General features: G+C 39.7%; 3 protein-coding genes across 6 annotated transcripts; 1 reads left to right on the top strand and 2 right to left on the bottom strand.

Annotated features, from left to right (window-relative positions):
* Positions 1 to 55: 55 nt before the first annotated feature.
* Positions 56 to 12,529, bottom strand: LOC117792162 (calponin homology domain-containing protein DDB_G0272472). 3 transcript variants are annotated; one of them, XM_034632178.1, is made up of 9 exons: positions 12,409 to 12,529; positions 9,630 to 11,272; positions 3,981 to 4,104; positions 3,820 to 3,909; positions 2,249 to 3,002; positions 1,073 to 1,198; positions 730 to 992; positions 459 to 669; positions 56 to 386 (listed from the first exon to the last, which is right to left on the bottom strand). In XM_034632178.1, exons 2-9 carry the CDS (start codon positions 10,753 to 10,755, stop codon positions 186 to 188), a joined length of 2,895 nt encoding a protein of 964 aa, XP_034488069.1. In that variant the 5' UTR covers positions 10,756 to 11,272; positions 12,409 to 12,529; the 3' UTR covers positions 56 to 185. The 3 variants fall into 3 exon arrangements, with proteins under 3 accessions (XP_034488069.1, XP_034488070.1, XP_034488071.1); XM_034632179.1 differs by lacking the exon at positions 1,073 to 1,198 and having other exon boundaries at positions 12,409 to 12,528; XM_034632180.1 differs by lacking the exons at positions 9,630 to 11,272; positions 12,409 to 12,529 and adding an exon at positions 8,210 to 8,323.
* On the top strand, positions 320 to 27,924 carry LOC117792163 (trichoplein keratin filament-binding protein). The gene is made up of 2 exons (XM_034632181.1): positions 320 to 399; positions 26,176 to 27,924. Exon 2 carries the CDS (start codon positions 26,178 to 26,180, stop codon positions 27,693 to 27,695), a length of 1,518 nt encoding a protein of 505 aa, XP_034488072.1. The 5' UTR covers positions 320 to 399; positions 26,176 to 26,177; the 3' UTR covers positions 27,696 to 27,924.
* Positions 15,007 to 22,563, bottom strand: LOC117792164 (peptidoglycan-recognition protein LB). 2 transcript variants are annotated; one of them, XM_034632182.1, is made up of 3 exons: positions 22,385 to 22,563; positions 15,463 to 15,831; positions 15,007 to 15,387 (listed from the first exon to the last, which is right to left on the bottom strand). In XM_034632182.1, the coding sequence occupies exons 1-3, from the start codon at positions 22,539 to 22,541 to the stop codon at positions 15,170 to 15,172; spliced, it is 744 nt and encodes a 247-aa protein (XP_034488073.1). In that variant the 5' UTR covers positions 22,542 to 22,563; the 3' UTR covers positions 15,007 to 15,169. The 2 variants fall into 2 exon arrangements, with proteins under 2 accessions (XP_034488073.1, XP_034488074.1); XM_034632183.1 differs by lacking the exon at positions 22,385 to 22,563 and adding an exon at positions 19,834 to 20,310.

The raw sequence follows: 27,924 nt of genomic DNA on the forward strand, positions 1-27,924 counted from the left end.
ACAAAACAATTTTCAACGTGAACGTGAATACGTCGTAGTGTGCGCCGGACTTACATATTTTGATAAAATATTATATTTAAATACATTGAAAAAGGAACACTACGCAAACAGAAAACAAACACGTTGTACATTCGATTTTTGGGAGCAGCTGTTGGTTGTTGCGACATATGGTGATATAAAAACATTTAGAAACCCAAATCGGCAATTACGGCATCCAGTTCGTCTTGTAGATTTGTAGCCCGGGAGCGCACCTGTGAAATTTGATCCTGCAAATTGTCCACATTTGCCTGAAGGAGCACATTGCATTTCCTCATTGCGGCAAAGCGACTCTCGTGCTTCTTAACTCGCGGTTCCAGATTGCCCTTCTTAGCGGAATTAGCGGAATCCTTAAACACATAGGTATGTAAACAAATATAGTATATACATATAAATTATAGGAATATAAATTGAATATTTACCTCCGCTTCTGATTCGCTGCCCGATTCCTCTTCGCTTTCTTCTGATTCCGATTCCTCAGACTCGTCTTCTGATTCTTGCTCTTCCTCTTGTTCCGCTTCCTCTTCCTCTTCATCCTTGTCCTCACTGTCAAGTTCGTCTTCATCCAGCTTCATCGAGGCGGCCATCTTCTGTACTTCCTTCTCCAGTTTCTTGAACTTTTTATTCTCCTCTCTTCAAATTGAATACACCATGAAAATACTATGAAGAACATATTTAAGATAGTTGACTTACTTGAGAATAACATGATTCTTCTTCATGGCCTGTTTCAGTGCATCCTTCTCCTTCTTGGCTGCCTCTTCCTTAACCTTTAGCTTGGTTAGTTTGCTGCGCAACACCTTCACCTCCTTGCCCAGTCGTCGTTCGCGTCGTTCTGTCTTCTTCTCCTCGGGCTCATCTGGATCGCTTTCGCTAAGCTCCAGATCCAGCTCTGGGGAACTGTCGCGTCCAAAGTGTGCGTCGCTTGGTCGCCGGGATCCATCCAATGAGCCGCCACCCTACATTCACAATAGACCAAAGAATTACTAAAACATCTCTCCGACGGCAACCCCTGACCGAATGCAGCTTGTGGCATTACCTTGTACAGGCCGTGATTACCGTGATTACCGTGATTGGTCACCTGGTCGTAGTAATCATCGCTGTCATCGTCGTAAGCAAAGCAATTACTAATATGCGGTCTGTTAGTGCTTGGCGTCGAATTGCCCTTATAATATAAGCGATAGCGTTGGTTAATTGGTTAATGTTTTATGTTAGTGTGGGCAAACAGAAGCGTTTTTCAATGGGGTTTGTCTCACTCATGGATCATCTTTAGATCTTTTAAGATCCTTTTCTCAATTGTTAATTGAGAAAACGACCTTTAGTGTGTGCACAACACTTTAAGGGGTTATTCGAATGCGGATGTTGAGATAGTAGAGATGTGATATTGTAATACAGTACATATCTTCACTAGACCTAATTCTCAATAATTTCAAGTTTATATTGTTATAAAAATTATATCAGTTAATTCTATTTTCATTGGAAATTTATACTAGTGTAATTGAAAATTAAAATTAGCAAGATTCTGATTTCAATGAACAAATTTTTAAATTTAAGATAGAAAACGAACAACTACCAAGTGTGTGTAAAAAAAATTTAATGAGCTTCCAATTTCTGGAATTTTTTCATTTGAAATTCATACGATTCTAATTGCTACAAATTCCAATTCGCGTAGTTTCTGTTGTCAAGACAAAGAGTGTTCATTTTTAGCAACACTTATCAATGAGTGTGTGTCGGAAAAGGTGTCTTTAATCCATCAAAAGAAGCAATTTAAAGTTAAGACTAATTGGTTGAGATATCAACATCCACACACGTTTCTGCCCCCATCAATGTAGTATGTGTAGTGTGTTGTCAGCTGATGTGTAATTATTTATAGCTACTGCTATTGCTATAGCTAGAACTATTCCCATCATTTGCAGCTACAATTACAAATACAACTACAACTACAACTACAACTACAACTATAGCTAGAATCATTGGCAAAAGCGACTAATTGCGATTGCTTTGTTAGCTTGGTTTAGTTTTCTGGCTGAGCTGTCGCTGGGAGGCGGCGCAGACGGCGCTGAAAATGTGCGAGAACATGTGGATATGTGTGGGTTATGACCCCATCTTCAAGTTTAACTTTAACTTCAACTGACAACACCAACACATTGTGCGACTTGTCTTCCCGCTCCCGCCCCGTCCTCGCCCTCGATTTCTTAGTCTGTAAGTCGCTTACCTGCAGCGCCGCTGCCAATTTGCGCTCCAGCAATTGTATCTGTCGCCTTTGTTCCTCGATTTCCGTTTTCGCTTCGACGAGCAGCTCGCTGGTGTCGTGGTAGTTCTGTTCCACCTCCTTGGACACCTTGCGCGCATCCTCCACCTCGCGTTTCAGCGAATTGACGTACGCCTGCTCGGATGTGGGCGTGGGATCCATGGTGGCCACAATGACATTTGAACCGTACTCGAGATTCTTCTCTCGCGACTTCTCCCGCTCCAGTTCAGTTTCCAACGTTCGGATTTTGGCCAACAGTTTCTTATTCTCACGTTCCTGCGCGTCCCGATTGCGCAGCTCCATGGCCAACATTTGCTTGGTGCTCTGCAGATCGTCGCGAATCTTATCAATGTCATCCAGCTCATCGGGACTCTCCTCATCAATGGACATGGCCGACACAATGCTGGGCCTGGAGCTGCCTGCTCCAAGTGCACTGGCATTAGCTCCCGGACCGAGCGCATGACTGCTGGGCGCCTCGCTCAGCATATTGACCTTTGACTGCGACTTGTGCAGCTGCTCCTCAATGGTCATCTGGCGACGGAACTTGCGCAATCCCCCCAAAATGGGTTTGCTGCGATCATTCGTCTGTGTGGGACGCAACCGAACGCCGCCTTGGATCTGCTTGAGCAGCTTGTTGTGCGAATTGTCCTTCTCTGTTTCATAGATGAACTTGTCGTCCACTTTGGTCATCGACTTGCACGTCAATATGGGCTGAGATCTGCACGGAAATTGGTGCTTTTAATTAGTTGCGTTGGAATTTTTTTGGGTTTTTCTTAAGTTTAAGAATCTATGTTTATCGTTTGGTCAAAGCAATCAATCTCAGGAATATTGATTCAAATTTTTTTGCTTTTATTATTTTACAAAGTTGCATCTTGCACAACACTATTATTTAATATGTTTAATTAACCATTGCAACAATCACTAGAGCACTTTGAAATTTGCATAAATTTTTATCATAAATTATGCAGCACGAATTTATATCAAATCAATTGAAATGTTGTTGATTTTTTTCCGCTTCTTTATAGAAATAGTTAAGTTGTTAGTTATACTACTACACGAAATTAATTACTGATTTCCAACTCCACTAAATTATAGAATTCTAATCTACACTAAATATTTAGTTGAATGTGTGTCTTGGTACTCATTGATTTACTTAACTTGCTTAGTTTATTGTCTTTGAATTTTCTACGGTGTGGAATAAAATTTAATATTTTCAGCGGAACTGAGAAGATTTCCATGAAGAATTTTTGTTACCACTAAAGATTGATAATTTGGCCATAGTTCTGTCATATAAAAGATTTTTTTCTTTGTTTTAGAAATGCATTTTCTTCCCCCTTCAGATTAACTTTAGACTTTCAACTATCATAATCAAGTGCATGTTAAAAATATCTGGGATAGATTTAACCAATGTATAATAGTTTATTAGTTTCTTTGATAGCTTTGATTGATTTACCTTCGCCGTTTTGATAACTAATTTAAAAACTATTCATAAATGACCTGCCATTTATGTGAAACGGTCTAAATGAGCTACTCACCTATCGTTGCATGCCACATGGCGCAGCTTCCTGCCGCTCTCGACCTCCTTCATCATCTCGGACCAGTCTGGACGTCGTCGTGGTCGTGTTCTGCATGAAATCAAATAAATGGTGGCTTAGTCTAAAAGAGATTCTGGTTCAAATTCTGTAAGTGTGCTTACTTCAGCTTTTCGAGTGTTTTCTTCTGCGTGTCGGATAACTCGCGCTTTTCGCCGGCAGCCAATGGAGGCGGTGGCGGTGGTGGCGCCTTTGGCACCAGAGATGGCAGCGGCGGCGGCGCTGGAACTGTTAAAGTGGATAGAGAGACAGAGAGAGAGAGAGAGAGGGAAATAGAAAGGTTAGCAGCTGCCATGGCTAAGATATAAGTATGGATGGTTTGCCCGATTTTCTTGCTTATATTTTTTCGGTTTGCAAGTAAATCGTTTAGCGCTGCGTGCACTCGCGGTTATTAAATATAATTTTAATTTAATGAGTTTGCAATTTGTGTCAGTTGTTTGCGCAAAGTTCTTCTCGCCACAGGCCATACATATCAATTGAGTTTCAGCTGGATGTGCAAGGGGAGTGTTTTCTTTCCAATTCGGTTGTTGCACGCTCTCTGATGCTCTGCATTTGCCGGCATTGGCTGAGATTGAAAAGTTACTGCCGTGGTCGTCCGAGACCGAGACACCCGACACCCGACACCCAACACTGAGCTTGTTTTATTGCTTTAACACCCTGAAACATCCGGAACTACACAGAGTTTTAGTTCGAACTCAGCAGGGGGAGAAAAAGTTTGATTGCATTTTTTTACTTTGTGCCGTTGTGCTTGACTCTACTTTGGTTTAGTTAGTTAGTTTAAAGTCTGTGATGCGCTTGCTGCAGGCTTTTGTTAACTAGGCCAATTAATTTGAAATGTTTGCACAAGCTGTTGCTAATAAATTTCCGCCTAAATTGTTAGCCTAACAAGTTCCGAGACGCCAGAATATTTCTTCTTCGAGTTGCCCTTGTAATTAGCAATTGGAAAACTTTTTGATTTGTTTTTTAACCCGTAACAGTAACCCCCTCACTTTCCACTCTACATTTATCCTTGATCCCTTCCACAAACACGCACAAGTTGGTATACAATACTTTGCATTCTTTTCAGCTTGTTTAACGTCAACACCCTGTACAGGTTGATGGTTGGCTTTGCCTTTGTATTGTTGATGCTAAAAAGTGCAAAAGTCAAACAACTGCTTAAGACAATGGCGGCGCCAAGTGATGAAAAGCTGACAAATCTGTTAATTAGCTTTGTTTGAATGAACTCGGGACCATGAGGCAACATACAACACACAGCACACAAGCAATCTTCCAGCAAAGAACACCTCATCACCCCTTGGGTCGACCTAAAAGGCAGCCAACCTTGCAGCAAACAGAAACATGCCCCAATCTCAATCTTATCCTTTTGTCTGACTGGCCTTGTCCCTCCATCCTTCTCTCTCTGCCTCACTCTTGCTCTCTCTGCCCCGTTTTAATACGCTTTAGTCAGGCTTCTCTTGGAAGCTTCATCTCTGGTTTTAGCAGTCGCGCCTGGCTGAATCTGCACTTAATCTTTAAGTGGTTGGCTGCCTTTGCGGTGGCGTTGCATTATCCACTACTCCAATTCGGTTGCTCATTCTGCACCTGTGCTTGAAACTAATCCCGAACTCGTGTTACTTTACTCAATGAAATCAGATCAGCGCCAAACTTGATTATTGCCGTCTCTTCCTGCTGCTGCTGTTGCTGCATGTTAATGTAACATCCTCGCCACGTACTTTATCCTCTTCATCTTGGCCATCCTCTTCTGTCTGGCTGCCATTTGTAGTCACTGATTAAAATACGTGGTCAACTTTTTGGGCAGCCAATTGAGCGCTCGTTTAGTAAGTTTCGCTTAATTCGTTTTAGTAATTTATGGCAAAGCTCTGGCAAAGCGACATCCTAAATCAGGATCTCCCCCACTTTTGCACACACTCACAAAATGAAAATGAAAACAGAAACTGAAACTGAAAAGGCGAGCAGAGTACAAAAAAACAAAGAAAGAAAAATACAAAAAACAAAAAAAAGCAAAGAAGAAACTTACCCAAGGCACTTTGTGGAAGGGTGCCGGGCAGATAAAACTCTTCATTCACTCATTCATTCATGTCGACAAAATTATTTCTTATTTAAATAAAATGCTGAGCTGAACGAGTCCCAGCGTCTCTGAGATGATGCTACCCACTTAATATACCGCAAAGCCCGCACTTACAACGACGCAAAATGAATAGCGGGGTATGTAAACATAAATTTTGCGAGCTCACTCAGTGCTCTCCCCAATCGTGGGAGTACCCTCGCCTTTGCCTTTGTCCCCGACCCACAGAATGCTCCTCTCCTCTGTACCCGTACCGTCCTGCACCCGTTGTACCAGGCTGATGCTTTCCATTGTGTTATCATCAACAGAATATTCTATGCATGCACAAATGTTGCCGTTGTCATTGAATCACGCTGGGCCGAGCGCACTACCAAAGCGGGGAGGGGGTTGGTTGGGGGGAAGGAGGAGCCCTCCGACGAAGGCGGAGTGAACCGGAGCATTAGCATGGACTTCAGTTTGATTACTGACTTTGTTCCATTGTCTGTGCTTTACATGATGAAGCGTTGAGAAGCTCTCCCATATTTCACAGTCTGCCCTCGCTCAACTCGCCCAACAAATCCAATCCCCTTTACTGACAGCTTTAATCCAGGCGCTTTACAGGCGTCTGATTAACATTTTGCATCATCTTGTTAATAATTATTGCCTGTTCATTTGCGGCCAGCTAAAGCACTGGTTTTTGATTAAAGTTTTTGATAAAAAATATTCAATTTGAAAGCTTTGAATTTAAAAAAAAAATTCATTAAGCTAATGGTATTTATTATTATACTAAATATAATCAAATTTGATATAATTGCTTATATGATAATTCTCCTCAATTTGTTTTATAATTATCTATTTCTATTCATCGAAATAAAAAATTGGGAAACTGAATCTTCTTTATAAAAGTGCTTTTCAATTTATTAAAATTTTCCTAGGTAATTCGCGATGTGCGTTCGCTTTCCTTTTCCTGGTTTGCTCCGCATCAAATGTATGTACTAAATATCAGCAGTTTCCGCTTCATAAACCAAAAGTTATCCAATCAATGCGAATTCATCAGACTAGAAGTCTTTACAAATGATTTGACATATATGTGTTTGATGCAATTATTTATTTAGTGGACCATTTTATTGTCGCACAGTGTAATTATTGGTATTATGCTCTCGTGTTCCTTTTACGTAATTTTTGACCACGCTATGTCCAAATTTGAAATGGCCTAATCATCTTTTATGTCCCTGTGCTCCCCCCAATTGGCTGCACCTATTGAAAGTCGACAGGACTCAAACTCAAACGAAGCAAATAAAAAATGAAAGAAAAAGCTAAGAAAAAAAAGCACAGCCGTTACATGTCTCACATACACCCATATATACTTAAATATGTGTGTGTGTATATATATGTGTGTATGTAGGTTTTAGATATATGGAAAGCTGGCTCATTTAAATAAAAGAAAATATATTTTGTCCAGCCGGTTGTCCTTTTGGCTCCTTTGAAGACATTGGCTAGGCTTTGTGGCCGCCAGTGCCTTTTTATTTGGTTTCTCGTTTTTTAGTGCAGATATTTGAATATAAATGGGGCATTTAGTTCGACTATATCAAGCACATTGCCATATATCTTTTGTCCTTAACACAGAACTGTATCACATCGGTTCAAGTTTTGTTTTCTCGGTTTCCTTTCCCATTGATAGTTGCCAGTTTTGGTTTTGCGCTTTTAAAGGCGCTGGCCAAGTGACTGTCTCACTCATCATCCTCATCTGGTTTTAAACATTCCACTTTATGTTGTAGTTTTGACACAATGAGCAATAATCATGAATTTTACTTAGACCATAAAAAGAAAAGAAACACCCCAGTCCAGGAAGAAAGGCGGCTGCCCAAGACGTCGTCCAAGCACATTAAATAAATGTTTTTCTTTTCTGTCTTCATTGTTGCCTTTTTTGTCTTTCCTGTTTTTTTTTTTTTTTTATTATGCGACAGCTTTAAAGGACAAACGTTGGGGACAACGGTTACCATTTTGTTTAGTGACCTCTCATACCATTACTTTTCGAAGAGAATCCTCGAGTCTCGTGCCTTTTGTGTGTTTGCGTTTGCTTGGCAAGATTAGGACGCATTTGCGGTCACGTTATTGCCCACTGATTAGGACAGACCGCAACTCGAGTTAACTGCCTCAACGAAACACGTAACCTTTTTTCTGCCTCTCCTTTTTCATTTACCGCTCTTAACGAGCTTTTCACTTCATTCATACCTGGGGGCACACCCACGGGCAATACAATTCAATTAGATAACTTATGCAACTCACTGTTATTGTTTTCAAATTACGATCAGGCGCAGCTTGAAGCTACAAAGTGCATTAGAATATTGCGATTTTGTCTCTCTTTTGTAATATTGAACAACTTGTTTTTTCTTTAGCACTTTTGGATATTTTTTTAATAATTTGGTTTTTTCTTTTTTGATTGGCCTTTTGATATGTGGGCGGAAACAGTTTGCGCCTCTTTCGACTCAGTGCACAGCACTCACTAAAATTTAATAAATAAAATATGTTATTTATATTGCTTTACAGCTTTATATGAGCCTTTATGTGCTTTGTTGTTTTTGTTTGGGTACAACATTTTTGATGAAATGTTTTGTGCACATTTCATTTATATACTTTAACACACACGTACTCATAAATACATACAAATGCATTCAAACAAGTATGAGTATCTCTCTTAGTGCGTTTTAAATTTTTTTTTAAAATGAGCAGTCGACGTGAATGGACTCACACACATCCTACATACAGGTAAGTGCATTTGTGTGAGTGACTGACAGATATACGTACAGATAGGTATGTTTGTATGTATGGGAATTATGTTTCTACATAGGTAGCACTAGAGATGGACACCCGACTTTAAAATTCTGTCATGCATAATAAAAATGCACAGGGAATTGCATTTTCATCACACAGACATACCTTATGTGATGAGCTGAAATTCCTGTCTGAATTTCCAGCATGACTAAATTAACAAAAAATAATGTTAAGAAAATTCGGATTTAATCACACAAAAATTTCAAATTTAGTCGGGTTGAGTTTCCAGACTTCCACTTATACAAGCAACAAAATATTGTGAGGAAATCTTTGTGGAAAATGCAACGTTTTGGCAGAACATATTCAATTATTTCTAAAATAAATTAATTTATAGTAGCCTCCTCTTGTTACAAGATAGTTTTACGACATAAGTGCGCGTTATTTAATACGATTAAGATCCGGACACTCACGCGCCAATCTCTAATGGTCAATACACTCATGACCAATATCACTCATACGCTTCGTTAGCCGCGCTGTCTTTTAATATATTTTTTTTTTTTAGCTGTGACGTCTGTCGGCCTTGCCTTTTGCCATCATTTTGATGTACAAAATGCGAGAGAGAGAGAGAGAGAGAGAGAGAGAGAGAGAAGGCGAGAGCATGAGAGGGGCTTATAGAAGGTCCAAGGCGAAAAATGCACACGGCCATTGAATTGATACATATGATAGATATTTATAATTATACGCTATCCAAAACAGTTCCCAAAAAGTTATATAGTATATGCCCCATATTCGCATTGCCTGTTAGATTGTTTTAGACATTAGAGAAGCATCAATAATTTACAGCATTTGGTGTGATCCATTAGAGTAGTTAATCGGGGAGTTTAGCTTCCAGTCGAATCTCGTTGAGCTGACAGCGGACAGTGGGATAACTTACCATTTTTGATGCTTTGCTCGCGCTTTATTGAGGGCGCTTTCCTCAGGGTTTTGGTCTTGAACTCGGGCTTGGGTTCTTCTTTGGGTTCTTTAAGTATTTCATCAATTTTGGGTACCTTTTTCAGCACTGGCCGAATCTTGAGCAGATTATCGGTGCTCTTGCTGGGCAAAGGTTTCTCCTCGCGCTTCACATGCCTCAGCTTTGGTTTCTCAAGCTTAAAGCGCAGTCGACGCTCGCGCTCCTCCTCGGTCTCACCCTCGACGGCTTCATCGTCGTCCTCGGGCGCCACCTTTTTCATTGATTTATCCCGCTTGACCACAACGCTGCGCAATTTGGGTTTCTCTAATGTGAAACGCTGTGTCAACTCACTTTCCTGCGGCTCCGGTTTCTTGTTGATCTGCGTGGGACGCAGCTGTGCGGCTTTCTTAACGTGCTCCGGAACCTTGGCTTCCACAGTGGTGTCATCATCATCATCATCGTCGTCGTCGTCGTCGTCCTCTTCGTCTTCATCGGTTTCTTCCTCCTCGGTCACTTCCTCCTCAGATTCGGTTTCCTCTTCGCTTTCTTCTTCCTCCTCCTCTTCGCTTTCCTCCTCGGAGGAGGAAGACTCTGGCGGTGGCGTTGGTTCCTTCTTCTTAGCCGCCGGCTTCTTTGTTACAAGACTAGATGCTGCTTTCTTCACTGGCTCTGGAGCTGCTTTCTTCAACGGTAGCGTCGTCTTCTTCACAATCGGCTCAGTATTCTTATTGGCAGCTGCTTTGGTTGTTGTTGTTGTTGCCGCTGCTGTTGTTTTCTTGACGGGCTCCACTGCTGTTTTCTTAGCCGGCTCAGCTGACTTTTTGGCCGCTCCCCCTGTTGTTGTTGTTGTTGTTGCTGGAGCTGCCTTTGCTTTGCTGTTGGTTGTGGTTGTCGTTGTTGTTGCAGCCTTCTCGCCATTTTCCTTGGCCTCGTTGGCGGTTGCCTTTTTGGCCCACGGTGTTGTCGCTGGCTTTGTGGCGGCACTGGACACTGTGGCGGCATCCTCTTTCACCCAAGGCGGACGAAATGTAGTGCGTCCGCTGCTGCCGCTGTTGCTGCCGGCGGCGCTGCCAGCGCTTGTTGTGCTACGGGGCGTCACGAAGGGCATCTTCAGCAAGTCAGCAACTCAGCTACTCAGAAACTCAAAAACTGTTTTCCGTTCTGTTAATTCTCCAGGGGTTCTCCTTGTTGTTACTCTCTGCTTGTGCTGTTGTTGTTGGCACTTTGGTCGCCCACTTTTCGTCGACTATTTGCACACACTTTTTAAATAATTTTCTGTGATTTTTCCGCTTTTGTTGTTGTCGTTGTTGTGTTGTTGTTGATGAAAACACAAAACTTTGCACATTAGCACCAACGACTGTGTCGGCTGTTGGGTTGTCGTGTTGGTTGGGCGGTGGTGGCACACCTCCACTTGACTCACTCTCCACTTGTCCAAAAGTTATTTCAAATTGCCGTTTCTATGTTTTTTTTTGCTTTGTGATTTATTTTTTTTTGAAAATAATTTTTTTATTTTTGTTCGTTTGTTGAATGCTTGTTGTTGTTGCTGTTCGCGTTGTGCGTGTCGTTGTCGTTGTTGTTGTGTTGTGCTATTTATTTAAAAACCTGCTGCCGACGATGAGCAACAGCTGTTTAAAATATTTAAAATTCTCAATTCGTATATATTTGGGTATGTTTCATTTCAAATGTTATTTTTAAATGCATGCGCTCATTAGCTGCTCGTTGTTGTTGTTGTTGTTTTTCTTGTTGTTGTGAGAGTATCTTATTAGCAAACAAAATACAAAAATGTAGGCCTTTGTGTCATAGTAACAATCAGCGTACCATCTCTAAAAAGTGCTGTGTTGGCCCAATGAATAAATTGGCCAAATTCCCACTCGCTAACAAGTTAAATACTTGAACAAATTTTATGCAGTTCCAGTTAACACGCTATAGCACACATCTATGCACTCCAATAAACTACAGCAACAAGAACAACAACAACAACAACAACAGCACAACAATAGCAACAGCACAAACAATTTGCTCTGCCACTGCCTCGATATGTAAAAGGCGAAAATATTTAATTTTAGTTTCTTTGTGCCCGAGCGTCAAAGCGTCGGAGAATCAAAAAACAAAAAAAAAAAAGAATCTCTGACTGTGGCGCTTTCGTTTCACAAAGTATACAATGAAAAGCGGACACAGACACACACACACACAGAATGAGAAATAGAAGAAAATTGAGGCGAGAGAATGAAATCCGAATTTGTTTCATTCCATTTGCCAGTTTCCATGGCTTCTTTATCGTCATTTCCATTTCTCCAATTCGTCCAACGGCCTTTTGCAAATTTTTTCAAAATATATGTAAAAAAAATGGGAAAAGAGACTTTTCCTCTTGCTTGGAGGAGGCGTTAATTAAACATGACATGCAAATAAAAATTATACTTATAAATATGCCGTCATTAGGCCGAATAATATAGAAAAGATACGAGGCTATTAAAGCCAAATAATGGCCAGCAAATTTTAACCGGATGCTAAGAGATTCTACAAATATTAAAATTTAACTTTTCTATTGCAAAAGGCTTATCAATTTAATATAGATAAAATTTTCTTCGCCTTGGGCTCTGTATAAAAGATAAGTTGCAGTAGCTGAGCAAATTCTTATTTTAAGTGCTGCGCATTTTGCAAGATTTATAATTATATTTTTGATTTTCATTCGATATTTGTGGATTTTTATTGGCTGCGACGCACGTTCCGCCGTTAGTAGACAATTTTTATATACACCCACAATGCACATACACCCACACACATGCAAAGCAGTTGCACAGTGGTACAACTAAATATTGAAGCTGACACGGGAGAGATTTTTGCTCGGCACGCAGCGCCTATGACGGCGTTTCAAAAACTAAATTCATGTATTTTTAACAGCACGCCAAAAGCTTGAAAATTTCGAAAACATATAAAAAAAAATACACAAAATTATTTGAATCTCTCGCTCTCGCTTACTCTCTCTTTACGTTCTCTCTCGGAAAAATCAGAAAAATGAAATTTGAAAATTGTTTTTGGCCGACGAAAATATTTTTAGCAGACTCGACAGTTTGGCGCTCAGCATAGCCGATTAACCTTATGCCAGGTGCAGCATAGTTCAATGAAACTGGAATTATGAATATAGTTATGTATACACACCAACACATGCATATACAATGTACAATATGTATATGCAGTTGAATGTCGGCCGGCATTTCACATTTCACATTACACATTACACATCTTGAATCTGTTATCAATTGGCCTTAGAAGTCGAAATGGGTCTCAATTACGCAAGTTTCTTTGCGTGGGTTGCTTTGGGGCATAGTTGAGGAGAGAGGGGGATGTGGTGGGAGAGGGTTGAGGGCAACGCGTCTTACCCTGTGATAAAAACCATTCGTCTAGAAAATCCAAACCCATTAGTGCCTCTTAGCTCTCACTATTTGCTGATAAATTTTATTGATACTTCTTTAGATTGTTTTTGCAATATTTACATTGTCGCCAGCTGCGAGATGCGTCCTCTTTTTACTTCTTTCTTGAATGTGTTCTACTCTGTTCTTCAGTGCTACACAATTGACATTTGTCGTCGACTGATTGCGTTTGCAATCCATTCATCTATCTATCGGTTAGTGCGTGATCTTATTTATAGTCACAAATGATTGCATATCGATTAGACAATTGCATTGTTGCAGTGCAAAAAATTCAATTGCTTGCACCTCTAGTTGATTGATTGAAAAAAATAAAAGAAATTAAGAAGTTGGTAACACAATTTGATTGATTGGAGCACAGAAAAACCAAGAGGAGAAGCATAAGGCAATAATTGAGATGAACTTCAAACAGAAATACAAATGGAATCAAGACTGAGCACATAGAATGAATAAGCAGTAGAAATGGAAAAGGAAAGGTGAAAGTTTGGACAAAAAGGAAAAAGAATAGCTGCTCAAAATGATAAGCAAGAGAAGTAAAAGAGATGACAAAAAAGGGAGATAAGGTGAGAGCAGATTGCAGCATTATAATAAAGTCGCTCAAGTACCTTAAGAAAGCAGAAATAAGGCACAAATTGTTCAAAGGAGAAAACAATTGACAAACCGAGATGAAGTGAAATGGTGAAAAATAAGGAGAAGGGCAGACAGTTCATTACTTTTACAGCAAGACAAAAGGAAGCAAGGAGAAGTTCCACAGTCAGTCGGCACTTAATACAAGGCAGGCACTTCTCTTAATTGAAATTAACAAAAGAAGACTTAACCCGAGTCAAATGCTACCCTCAGGATATAATTACATTTCCAAATGTGTTGTAAAAATTGCATCAAATTTATTATATATGAAAATTTACATTTGGCCAAAAACAATGTAATTGTTTTACTAAATTATCAGTTTTCGGCACTGTTATCAGAATGTAAATGAAATTTAACTAGGCGTATGAGTAATAACAACAATGGCCGAAAGAGTCAGTTGCATATTTCAGTTATCTATATATACATATATGCATATTTCTGCTTTGCACACTTGCAACTTGTTGGTTGAGCAACAACACAAACAAAACTCGTGAATATTTAAAAGCCCGCATAGTTTTGGGGTTAAATGCTGTCGACAAACTTGCACTGCATACTTTTAGGAGCTCTCAAAAAATAAGTTGTTTCCCTATACCCTGTAATCATCTGTTTATAAAGACTATTCTGTACGTAGAGGCTAAAATTAGTTAGATGTATTAACTTTCATTTTTACGACATTGTTTTAATACTGTAATACAAAAGATATTGTGTAATTGAGGTACATTTTTTCATCGTATAAATTGACCAAAATCAGTTCGGCTGGCTTTAATTTCTGGAAAACCCCTGATAGATATCTCGAACTCAATGCTCAATATGAACCTGGGTTGACCGGAGAAACACTTAACAGACTTCGAATCTATCTCAATCCAATTTTTATTAAGAGAATCTCTTGTTAAAATAAAACCCCCGTAAACAGTATCTTTCGGTGTGCAGAGTATCTTTTAGCTCAACATTCTTGCTACATTTTACTGTATAGCTACATTTCGTTTGAAAATCAAAGCAAAAAAAAACATCAAAATCAGTGAAACTAAAAGTTCCCTTGGCACTGAATTTTATTATTAAATGTTTTCGGTTTCTTTTTTTTTTGTGAAAATATTGGAAAAAATGTTGTGAAAAAAACTTGCCATGTCCGTAAATCAATTTGAAGAGCGTAGACAACTTTACTGCGGTTGAAATAACAAGTAATAAAACACACTAATTAAAAATCATTTGTCAAACAACTTAAATTGCAATCACAATCAAATTGCAAATTCATTGACGAATTTTGTTTAATTAATTGTAGAAAAAAAATTAAATAAAACAAATTACTTTTAACGTAATTCTAGTAGTTGTGTTTATTTGTGCTCTGTTCTGTTCATGACACACCAAACCTTATGAAATACTGTATATGGGAGTCCCTGAACTCTCAGCTGATTGTTAACATTTAGCTTCTGTTGTTGTTGTTGTTGTTGTTGCTGTTGTAGTTGTGCTTTAAACCTTTTTGACCTCGTGCGGCGCCTCCGTTGTGTTCAGTCGAGTGAACTTGGGCCACGTGGATATCTCCTGGAAGAGCTTACCACCAGGACACTCGGTATCGCGCACCTGCCTATGACCCAGCAGCTTGTAGTCTGGATCAATGTAACCCTGGGCTACTCCAAATGCAATCAAATCCTTTGCTGCCTGGAGCATACGTGCCGGCGGCAGTTCAGCTATAAGAAAAGAAAATTTGTGAGAAGTTAAAAGCTGATTGTTTAGGTTGAATTACTCTCTATTTCACTACTCACTTCTCCAATCGCCAATGAGCACAATGCCCACACTTTTGTCATTGTATTTTGGCGCATGAGCACCAACCACATTAAATCCACGTCCAGTATAGATCATGCCATCGCCACCGATGCCAAAACTATAGCCAATGTCATTCCATCCACGATCATCCTGATGGAAGATCTGAATGTCACGCATGCTACGCATACAATCCGGCGTACTGTAGCATGCGGCTGGTATATACGAATGGTGTATGATGACATAGGGGGCGGGTCCGGTGAAGTAATCCACCTGCTTGGGCATGCGGGCACCCCAGTCTGTTCGGGACAGCAGCCGGGCGCTGTGTACCCCACCCTCCGTGACGGCCTGCTGCATTTGCTGGGTGTAACCTGAAAAGGTAAATGCGAGAACAGAGATTGACCATCAGTTGGTTAACTGGCATACGTTGTCGGTTGTTGGTTACTGTTTGCTGTTTGCTGCTTGTTGTGTTTGTTTACTTGGCCAATAAACAGACAACGAACGTACCACGTTTATTTACAATTTTCGCACTCTTGTGTGTGTGTGTGTGTATGTGTGTGTCTGTGTATTGCGTCACGCTGTGTGTAGCATTAATTGCATCAGTTTGTTTGACTTTAACTTTATCGAGTCTCTTGGTTTTAGTGTGGGTTGTGAATCGCTTTTCGCGTTAGTCGCGCGATTTCCATTGATAAATTATTGAACGGATTCCACGACTTGTACCCGGTAGCTGCTCGTTGTTGGCTTTTGTGGCTGTGTTCCCCCAACGAGGTGAGAAATCGCAATGATACCCAACGTTGAATGGCATTCGGAACACTTAATAAAAATTCCCCCGCACAACACAGCAACCACAGAGACAGACGGAGCAAGAGAGAGAAAAAGAGAGACAGATAGAGGAGAGAAAACTGACCAAACAGCCTGCTGAATGCCTTCCAAACGAGTTGATCGCTTTGCTATGTACGATTTAAATAGTATATTTGCATATCTCTCAGAATTTGTAACAGCGTCTGTTTCTTTGCCAAACGTGTCAATTAATGAACCGGCCCCAAATCATATAAAATATGCCTGAAGTTGGCTGAGCGATTTGTTTTGTTTACTGAAGCGTTTAGTACGCTTCAAAATGTCGAGAGTGGCTGCTTCACTGTACAGCTGTTAAATATGTATTGATAATTCTTCTTCTTTTCCGTATTATAAACATAATATTGTTAGTATTAAATAGTAGCGGTTTCTTTATGAAATTGTTGTTAGCAAGAAGTCATTATATTTAATTGTATCTGCTTTGTAACTTTATTGATAATCTCTAACGGACTATTTAACTCCAAAAAATAAGTAATATATACTAGAGAATCAGACCGATTTGTACGATAATTTATGCTCGAGTTTTGAATCAACTCCCAAGTAACAAAACAGATTAGAAACGCAATTTCACACCTTTACAAACAAAATAATTGAGGGAAATAAAATTAAGAGTTAAGTTGTACTGTTCCAATTTTAAAATTTCATATTGTTTACACAACTGTGACTATTTAACGCTCGCAGGCCAATAAATAAGTAAAATAAATAAATACATTTTGTATGCTACTATTTTCATCAATATTACTTGACTTTGTATAACTTTAATCAATAGTAATTGATGGTCTCTATTCCGACATTTTTTCTGGTTAAATCGATGTACTTCAAAACGATCACTGTTAATAAGGTTAGAGTATATTAGGTGCGTCGTTGAGCCAATTTCTCTGTTAATTTCGTCAAATAGTGATGAGTCATCCTTAAACTTTTTAATAGATTTGAATATTAAATTGAGAAGGCAACAGGTGCTATCATCTATCAGTTGCCCGTTTCACAGTTAGCTATTGACAGTGATGTTTGTTGCCCCAAAGCGACGGCCTTCAAAGCCAACTTTCTGGTATCCGCCCCAGTCATAAATGCAAATGCTTTACCAAAAACTATTTCATTCAAAATTCGTTTAAGTGTGTGTGTGTGTGTTTCTCTCTCTCTCTCTCTCTCTCTCTCTCTCTCTCTCTCTCTCTCTCCCTCGTTCTATGTGTGTCAGTGCGAGTGTCTGTTTAGGGGAAATACTTGTGGACTTTGCTGAAGGATGAGTGTGAAACTTCAACATCATCCATTTGGAATGTTTGCCAAGGCGTCGCAACCGCCACGCCCCTCTTCCGCCCACCGCCGGCTCGCATTTATATGCATATGCAAAGTTGGAACGGAAAGCGCGAGTTTGAAAATGACAGCTGGAAAATGTGGAAGTGATAGTCGAAGTGAAGCTGGAGCTATGGCTGAAGCACTTGACTAAGTTAATAGTAGCAGTTTCTAATTAAATTTTGTAGAGCAATACATTTTTTAGTATGCCTGCACATTCGCACCTATGTAAGAGAGAGTATATACCGACTCCTATATATATATGGATATATAGAGTGACTACAGGAGCTAAAGCTGGAGTTAGAGCTGGAAATGGGAATGGTAATGGCATCGTCAATTGGCAGCGCGTGCTTGAATAATAAACAGAGCGCGCTATGGGGCGGTAGGCGTGTGGAGGGGCGTGGTTGGTGGCTGCTGTCAAATCATTTGCTGTTTAATTTATGCCTTTTGCTTTTTAGTGTTACATGTTAATTACGTTTATACTCGTTTATTTACCGTTAAGCCGCCCGAGATCACCTGACGCACATACAAAACACGAAACTAAAAGTTAATGCCCCTTTCCCTTCCGCTTACCGCTCTGCCGCACGGCATTCCCTTAATTGTTGCCCCTAATTACGCGGCCTAATAAAGTAAACATTAAACTCGTTGTGCTAATCAATGTTGCAAACTATTGCCATACTGAGACACACACACACACACTCACACACACTCACACTCGTATCGACACCTACTATTAAATAGAGTGTTCTTTAGGATGATGTATAATGACTGGAGGGATGTGTCTCATATTTCATACGAAAATTGCGAAATGTAATTTAACGCTGTGCATGAAATTGACTTGCCGATGGGCAGGAGAAGACGGATGGTGGGGGCTGCCAATGGGAGTGATGAGGTATTGGTTGCCTTGATGATGCGATAAGGCTTAATCCTAGCGAGCTTCTCTCATAATTGAAGTTTTCAATTTATTCAATTTTCCCAGCCCCCAACCACCCCGCACTAATTGTTTGTTTTTAATCAACCAAAGCATATAAAATATGCTATTTATATACACACACACACACACACCCAGAAACACATATCTACTCTTTCGAAACTGCGAGCATATTATATGAGCGTACTCATTAAGCAAATATTGTTTATAGTATGAAATATACCAAATTAAGTCACGCTGACTCAAAACAAAAAAAAATTGACACGGAAAATATACAAAATAAAAAAAATAATACAATAACAATGTCAAACAACACTTAAAGTAGAAGCTCTGACAAATTTTTTATACTCTATCAAAAAAAAAAAAAAACATAAGTAAATTAATAAATAAGCCTCACTAATTCTGTTTATTTTAACATATTGTTTTTATTGTTTTATAATGAATATAAAAATGTTAATATGATAATTAAAATATTGTTTTCAAATTGAGAGGTGTTATTGAAAAGCATTATCTTTTAAATACAATTGAATTCGTTAAAAAAACTAATAGAATATTTTTTTTTTAAATATACCTAGAATATTTTTTTGTAGTATACCATTTTATTGTTTAATTAGTACCCGTATTAAGCTTTTTTTCCGTAATATCTAGTTTTGTATTTAATTTGAATAAACTGTCTATTTTGTTGTGCTAAATGTAAAATCGAGGCTCAAAACAGTATTGACAAAGGCTATGATATATAAATATTTAGTTTGAAGCAGTTGAAGCCTTATTTGTATCTCTTTAGTAGCGATAAGGAGAATCAAATATTATTATTAAATTTTATTTGCCGTATAAGGAACAGGGTATTGCAATGTGTGTATACCTTTTCAAAGTAGTTTTAGCTTTTTTGTTAGAGTATACAAAAACATTAAATTATTATGCGTACTATAAAAAGTCCCTCTCCAGCTGTCGATGAATTTGTGCGCTCAAATTACATTTTTGTTAAATGCGAGTAATTAAATTTGCGCGAAATTCGAAACATTAAATGCCATGGCATTCAGATATAAATATGTATAGTATAAAAGTAGTATATACTATGCGTGTTTTTAATATCTCTTCGGTTGTATCTACTAGTCAGATACAGGGTGAGCTGGAAACGACTTTAATCGAGGAGGCAGACGCATAGAGTTTGTCGACAACAGACCCGCAAGCAGAAAAAACAGCTTTAGTTTGGTGGTGCTGTGTGTTTGTGTGCGCGTGTGTGTAATTTGGTGTGTATATATTTCAGGGGCAGGCTGATAAGGCTCACAACACTTACCCATCATTGATAACACGAGTAATCCCAGTGCTGTCATGTTTTCAGGTGTTGCGCGAGTATTTTGGCTGATGACTTAGAAACTTTTTAGCACGTCTAAAATTCTTCAATTTTTCTATACTATTCTATATTTTTTCTATTTTAGGAACCTTCGTTAAGTTTTGTTGTGTTGGCAAGAACTGTGCATAAATTTGGTAAGGTCGAGTCTTAATTTCACATGCTGACTGTAAAATATTATCTTTGAAAGTTTTTTTTTTTTTTTTTTTGGCGCTTAGATAATGTTTTGTATTGAAGCAGCTCAGAAACGCGAATGATTGGGTAGCATAAGGGTGCAACGATGTTTATAGACCGCACAGATACTTATATTTAGTGTGTATTATTCCTAGTTTTTTGTTAGTTTTATTTGTAGTTTAATTTCGCACCAGCGCCGTCGACGTCAGCGTCGCTGTCGTTGTCTGCGCGCAATGCCAAACGATTTCTATATCGCATTGAATTTATTACCAAGCCTCGACAGCGACGCCAGCGTCGACGTCGACGTCAGCGTCAAAGTTAGCGCCTCGGCAAATCGTTGAATTCGCTCTTTGCCTCTCCGTAACGCTCACTTCCGCTCCGCGTATCTCAGTTGCTCAGCTGTCGATCGGTTGGCTCTCAATCTTCTGATAATATTGTTATCAACCTGGAGATTTGTTTCTTTCTCTTTCTTTTTTATGCTTAATTAATTGTATTTAATAACAGTTTTTAAAGCTGAAAATTGTGAATTACACGGCAATGTGCAAATATATCGACCTCTTTTGAACCGTTTTTGCTTTCGGCCACTCTGATTGACGGTACTTTTTATTTGCACTCTGATGCGGGTATTTTTTTTTATATATATTTTTGCTCTTTTGCTTGGCCCTTTCTGATCGGCATGTGCTGATTGTTGTCCCCCATTTAACAGTGACTTGGCAGAAAATGATATCAACCTTAACCTGAACGTGAACTTTGATGCGCTTTCCCTTTGCTAATTGCAAATGTAGCTCATCAAATTTTTATCTCGTGACTCACGTTCAGATATCAGCTGTGTTGTGTTACCAAACGATAGATTCATCAAGGCAATTGAAGTAATTGCTAATCATTGTGTTCTAGGCCAAAATAATTGCTATTCATTGTGTTCTAGGCCATTAACTTTAGACTTTCGTGATATGAGTATATCGGTCAGTCGGTTTTTGATAAGGCTTTCCAACAGTCACGGTCAAAATGAAAGCTTTTAAGAGTTATTTAAATCATACGATAGTGTGTTTCTTGCGCAACTCTTTTAACACGTAGAGCAAAAAGTCTTACGTTTATCTTATATGAATTATTTTAAACATGCAGAATAGTTAAGCTTCGTAACTAAATGTTTTTGACCTTTAGAAGTATTGTTTATTACTTATTAATTATTAAAGATTATTATAAATCTGTGACTATTAAAATTCTCTATAAAATTGAATTTCCAAAGAAATTCTTGTTGTTGATTTGTTCAGTTGTGATTTCCCAAAGATGTTATCAAACAATGACCTTTTCAACATTTCTCTCTGAATCACTGAATGACCTATCACTTCTTTGCTCAGACCTAATGCACTTGCATGTCTGTCCCCAGCTCTGTCTCTGTCTCTGTCTCTGTCTCAATTTCTATCTCTTTCTCTGTTTTTCTCTTATGCTGATGTTGTTTTTATTATTTACCATCCGGACTTTTGAGGGGATGTCCCTGGTTGCTTTGTAGGGGAAGCCCATGACAAATGTATTTGTTAAATTGCTTTAGTCAATCCGTTGAGGTTTAATAGACAAATTAGCGGCGGTAATATGTGGTTTATTTCGCTGGCTGGGGTATTTTAGTAATCCCATTGAACTTGTAACGGTCCAAAGTTATATCTACACTTAAAACATTCGATTTCGTTATCAAAAACTGGTTAAGAACCTTTGCACATTTCTCTAAAATCTAAATATTAAATCAATATAAGTTTTATCAACAACAAAAAGCTCTGCTAAACATAAGAGTGAGTGAACTGAAATAAAGTTCGGTAGACAATTTCTGGTAACTTGTTATACCGGCTTCCCAGTCAATCGGATATTATATATGAGAGATACTGCGATATCAAAAGTGTTAAATCATTGTATCACTGATTGGTTCATAAGCAAATATTATATTTTTTATGATTTACAATTTTTGTTAACGCAATGTTATATAATTAGTGTATAATTGCTTCGTTTTGAATGAAGGGGTATGTGTAGTTTGTTTAGCTTGTTTCTTGATTTACATTTGTTGAATGTATCATTAAAGTTACACACACGGACGGGGGATTACCGCAGCATCCAGATGGTCGTAATATCATCAAAAGGAAATTCAAGTCGTTTGCCAGCCAATATTTTGGATGTGTTTATGTGGCAAGGTAAACACGCAAGCTCCTCAACCCGCCAAGTCTCCCCCGATCTCAATATATTTATTTATTTAATTTTGAAAAGGGGAAATTTTTCGAGTGCACACAATAGACACACAGAATAGTTCAAATAGTTGAATTGTTGGCACGTCACTTACCACAAATTATATCTTGTTGTTCTCGCTGATGTTGCTCATATTGATGTTGCTTATATTGCTGTTGCTGTTGCTGTGTGGAGTCCGCCTTGACTGCGTCACTCGGTTTTGGCAATAAGGTCGAATTCCTCGAACCACATCCAGACCGCTCGTCGCCCATGTCGTGCCAAAGTCGTTAACAACCAAAACAATTCTGAAAACCGCTAACAACAATTTGAAGCGTACGGAAAACTGACTATCTGAAGTCGATGTCAATGTTCAAGTCAAAGCTGTTTTACTGCCTCTGATTAATTCTTGTGCGTTTCCATCATCCACCTCACACTGCAATCAAGTGGGGCATGTGAACATCTTCATTAAGTTGGTTAACTTTGGTTCGATTAATGAAGACTAAAAGAAAACGAGAAACTGGCATAGTTATTTCCAGACGAACTTGACATATTATATTATACTAAACATTATTGAACTAAGTTTTAATGTAACCATATATATAGAAACATATATAGGCTTAATTAAGTTGAAGTTATATCTAACAAATTTCACTTTGGTCCTAACAAATAATTTCCATTGTGATTATAAATTATAAATTAAATCAAGTTCGGTTTCAAATTGAAGCCTTTTCCTAAGCACCACAAAAATCTAAAGCAGCTTTAGCTTTAAAATAAAGTTGAGTTATTCTTAAATCAGTCTGATTTTGTGTATTCCCAATTAAAACCAATTTTAGAGTGACACTATAAGCACTTTTAATCGAAATAATATCGTCCTAAAATAAATTCTTGACGCACAAGTTGAACTAGTAAATAATTGAATAAGATAGAAATATATTAACAATAATAGTTTAATTATCACAAACTTATATAAAATAAAAAAATCAAATGAGTAGACTTATAAGCAAAATATTTAAATAAATATAAAATGAAATGAATAATGAAATCCTTGCTGCTATATATATATATATATATATATATATATTTATACATATAAAAAGCTCAAATCTCAATAGAGTATTCCAACTACGATCATGATTATCATATCACTTCTTAAAGATTTTTTTTTTTTTAATTTCGCATTGAACTGCCCGCTAATCTTACATCTTATCAGGGTATTAAGTGCGGTGTTTGCTAACTGCCGCCTGGCACGCTCTTTTTTAGAGTATAATAAATAGAAATCACATTGCTTTTAGGGTATTCACCAAGGTGAAACATTATCTGTGCTGTGCGGCTGTTAGATAACGACACGCGTGTATTACAATTAGCAATAGTAATTGCAAATTATTTGTTCCTTCACCCTGCGTCCTTCGTCCGCCACATACCACAATAATACCTCACGTCGCGATATGCTTACATTATATTATACTGAAAGTCCAGTTCGCAGTTGCTTAATTAATGGACAACATTCACAGGCTGTTGCTCTCCATCTCCATCTCCAACTCCTGCTCCATGAATGAAGATCTGGAAATGCTTGTATATGTATATCATTTGAGCAGGCTGCAGGAAAAGTTTTTGGCAGAAACAACTCATCAGTTGGCGCTAGCTGTCGCTTATATCATTGCCAGGACAGATTAGTTACGGTTGCTGGTTGCGTTTTGGGTTAAAGGAATGGGATCGGGATCGGGATTGCCATTGAGATTGGGGTGTAGGTCTTGTCAGTCCTATCTTGATGCTGGGCGGGTTTTTGGCTTCACGACACGCACATGCCATATATTAAGGCATACATAAAATGACAAACGATTTGCGTTGCGCGTAAATTGAAAAGCGCTGAGCCTGTGAGATTGCAGCAGCAGGAGGTAGAGCCAAGCAGCAGACGAGAAGAGAACAGGGGAGAAGAGGAGAGGAGAGAGGAGCCAGTCGCAGTTGATGCCAGAGGAAGAGGCTGCTTCTGGCAGTTCTGGCGACAGCAGCGAAATTTGCTTGTTTGTTTGGCTGTTTGTTATTGCTGCCTGAATGTGTCTGCATGTCTAGATGTCGTTGTCCCTCCTCCGTTTATGTCCCCCCCCACCATACAGGCGAGGCGTCTCCCCTCGCGCTTAGTATGGCTGAATGCCAAAACTTTGGCAAAGTATTCAAATTAAAATTTCAATTAAGGAAGTGAATTTGTGTGCCGAAAGTGTATTAAGTCTATTAGGGCGGCATCTTGGCATTTGAGCTGTGGCTCTTCCAGCTTCAGATCTCCTACTGCTCCTCTTTCTCCCTGTCCTGTTCGATTGAAATGTGGGCGCACACGTGTATATATATATATAAATATGTGTGTGTGTGTGGTAGTGACACGCCCAATGTTCGCACCGTTGCTTGATTTATTGCCAAAGTTTTGTCAGTCACATGACATAAGAAGTACTTTGTGGAATATATTTTGCACCCACATTCTGAATTTTGAATAAGCCGACAGTGGTTGGTTGATTTCATGCCTGGGGGGCATTATTAATAATGTAATCAATTTGTAAACAATTTGGCATATATCAATGCGCTTCGTGCTGCCCATAAATCTCTCACAAAATTAGCAATGCCGCCGTCCACGCAACGCCAACGCCAATGCCAATTTGCATCCCGAATCCGGCAAAGAGCCCGAAGCTACGCACATCGGCCTCTGACATATTGCAATGGGGCCACGTTGATGGATGGACGGTTGGAATGGACAGTTGCCTCTATCTAAAACTGACTGGGTGTTTTGTTGGGGAGGCACGCTGCTGCTGTGTTGCTGCCACACTTGCCGAGCAACAGATTTAGCCATGTTTCCAGCACACAGCGAGAGTTTGGTTTGAGTTTTGCTGAAGCGTTAGATTGGGCTGGGTTCGGCTTGGGTTGGAGAGCTCGTTGGTTGGTGGTTACGTTAGTTGGTTGCCTGGTTGGTTGGCTCCGTTACTTTTGCCTGCCTGCCTGCCTACCAAGCTGCTCGCTTGGCAGTTAGTGACAGCTGCTGCAAGGCTGAACGACAAAAAAATATACCGGAAAGAGTGGAATTTCTAATATATACAAGTCTGAAATTTTGTGTCCTCTTGCTCACACAGAGATTGAGAAATTCTCAGTGTTTGTAAACCACAAATATCTCAATTCTCTCTGCGGCTCTTGAAGCAGGCTTATGTGAACCATAAACTCAGGTTCAATGTATTTTACTTTAAAGAAGACGGAAAGAGTTATAATACTATGTGTATGAGTACATTGTTTGCATTAATTTTCAGCTAAGTTTTTAGTTTAAAATTTAGTATGTCGGTTAAAACTTGAATCGTATAAGAGTAAACCGCATAGCTGCCTTTATATACTATTTGAAACTGTTTAATGTGACATATTTAAGTAGAAATCGGCTGTAAGAAAGATCAGATCAGAATATATAGTGTTTGAACAATTTGGTATTTTGCAATTTGATATTTGTAAGCGTCGATTTTCCAGCTAAACCTCACTTGTTGATTGATTCCATACATAATTGAACGCCAAGTGGAATGCCAAAAACAGTATTACATTTTCTCTTTGAGTGGGCTTCGTTTATCCCCTCAATGTGTCCTTAAATAAATAAATATTGGTACTCATAACAATTCTGTCGTCGTTGCCAACGTCACTTGTATGTGTGTAGCCTGAAAAATTCTTATTCAGAGCATTCAGACGGCAAATTGAAGTTTTTATTTCAGTTTTTTTTTTGCTTGTGTTTTGCTTTCTCCGATTTTGCCGTGTATCAAGCACGACTGGTCACTGATGCATGAGCCTTCAGTGAGTTGTCCGCTTTGTTGGCACTCTCAAAGTTTATGAACTTGTCATTCAGCTGGTCATATTTTTAAGCTTTTCCCATTTCTCTCGTCTTTCTTGCAGAGATGTCGGCGCGGTTGAATCATCAGCATGCGGCGTACGCTTGGCGTCGGGAGCAGGAGAACAATCGTGTGCAGGCGACGCATCAGGTGAATCGGTACTACGGCCATTGGGGACAGGTGACGTCACACTTTGAGAACTGGACTAACAAGGAGTACTACGATAAAGCCGACAAGCGACTCCAGCAAAGGAAAAGCCAGCAGCAAAAGGAACAGGAGCTCGAGGAGCGGCGCACAAAGCTCCGCCAGCTGCTGGACAGTGATCGTGAAATCTTCCAATTGGAGATGGGGCGCAAGCGTGGAACACGAATGGCTTCTGATGATCTTAAGACATTGGAGCGCCTCAATCAATCGCTCAAGGAGCAGGAGCAGCTCAAGCGTAAGCTGGAAATGGAGGCCAAACTCTATGGCCGCTGGCGTCATGGCGTGGATGATGAGAAGCTGCTGTACAAGTCCAAGTCTGACAACGAGGTGCTGGCCAAGCTCAACTGGCTGGACAAGCAGATCGAGCAGCAGCAGCAGCGCGAACAGCAGGAGGCGTTGACTGCTGAACGTAAGCTGCAGCTGCAGCAGGAGATCAGTCGGACCGAGCTGGCCCAAAAGGAGCGCCAGCTCATTCGTGAGCAGGAAATCAAGGATATACGTGCTCTGCAGGAGACACACGTGACGGAGCTGAAGCAGCGCCAGGAGCAGGCCGATAAACTCAAGGAGGAGGAGCAGCACTTCCGCTTGTTTCTCACCGAACTGGAGAAGGAGAAACAGTTGCTGGAGGAGAGCACCGCCATGATGCTCCAGCGCCCCGACGTCTCACAGGCTTACAATCTGAAGAAGATCAAGATCTTCATACGCAATCGCAGCGATGCATTCCGCAAACAGATCTCCCTCTGCATCAATCTGCTCGAACGCATGGCCAAATATGCGGTCAAGACGGAGCAGCTGCAGGAGCAGCTCGACAAGTGCAAGAAGCAATTGCAGGAGGAATCGGTGGCCTTCAGTCAAATCGAGGCCATGTACGAGTCAGAGGCCAAGTACAATTTGCAGCGATGCGAGGAGAATTGGCGTGAACAGCATCTGCAGCGTTTCAGCGACATCAACAAGATCATCGAGCAGGAGCAGCAGCTGCTGAGCGGAATGCTGCGTGAGAATGTGACGGAGCAGCAGTCGCTGATTGAATTGCGCGCCACTCATGTGGCTGGCATTGAACAGACCACCAAGCAGCTGGAGCAGCTCAACAAGGAGCAGGAGCTGTCATCGCCACGCAGTACAGAATCTACAAGCATGCTTGGTAATACGGCATCGGTGACAGAGTTGCCCGGCCTGGAGATCTCTGATTCCACTGATCAACTGGTGCCTAAGGTATCCGACTCATTCACCAATCTCAATCTGGATGTCTGGGAGAATATGCCACCCGTGCGTAAAGGCGTCGATTCTCCAAGACTCAGCAACACTCGCTCCTTGAATGTCGTCAATCCACAGACCGCAATGCCGCCCAAATTTGCACGCAAACGCGTCGCCTGGACTTAGGATAAGGATCTGGTCTCAATACAAATCCAATTGAAATTTATAATGTTGTAGCTATAATTTATACATAAGAATGTGTGTGTGTGTGTGTGCTTATTGTAAACTCTGTTTAAAATACTTTCGCTCACTCTCTCTTTCTCTCTCTCTTTCTCTAAGTACCTATGTACAATCTCCTGCTTAAAACTGTATGTAACTCTCGTGTTAATAAAAAATACTTAATTAGTGAATGTAA

The sequence above is a fragment of the Drosophila innubila genome, assembly GCF_004354385.1.
Source record: "Drosophila innubila isolate TH190305 chromosome 3R unlocalized genomic scaffold, UK_Dinn_1.0 2_E_3R, whole genome shotgun sequence".
In the NCBI taxonomy this organism is placed as follows: Eukaryota; Metazoa; Arthropoda; class Insecta; order Diptera; family Drosophilidae; genus Drosophila; species Drosophila innubila.

Excerpts from the sequence above, each read along its gene's own strand:
- LOC117792162 (XM_034632178.1), bottom strand. The coding sequence starts at position 10,755 with ATGCCCTTCGTGACGCCCCGTAGCACAACAAGCGCTGGCAGCGCCGCC. Across the intron at positions 993-1,072 it reads GTAATCACGGCCTGTACAAG|GGTGGCGGCTCATTGGATGG; the intron begins GTAATGCCACAA and ends TTGTGAATGTAG. Across the intron at positions 387-458 it reads GCAGCGAATCAGAAGCGGAG|GATTCCGCTAATTCCGCTAA; the intron begins GTAAATATTCAA and ends TATGTGTTTAAG.
- LOC117792164 (XM_034632182.1), bottom strand. The coding sequence starts at position 22,541 with ATGGGCGACGAGCGGTCTGGATGTGGTTCGAGGAATTCGACCTTATTG. Across the intron at positions 15,832-22,384 it reads ACAACAAGATATAATTTGTG|GTTACACCCAGCAAATGCAG; the intron begins GTAAGTGACGTG and ends TTACCTTTTCAG. Across the intron at positions 15,388-15,462 it reads GCTCATTGGCGATTGGAGAA|CTGAACTGCCGCCGGCACGT; the intron begins GTGAGTAGTGAA and ends CTTTTCTTATAG.
- LOC117792163 (XM_034632181.1), top strand. The coding sequence starts at position 26,178 with ATGTCGGCGCGGTTGAATCATCAGCATGCGGCGTACGCTTGGCGTCGG.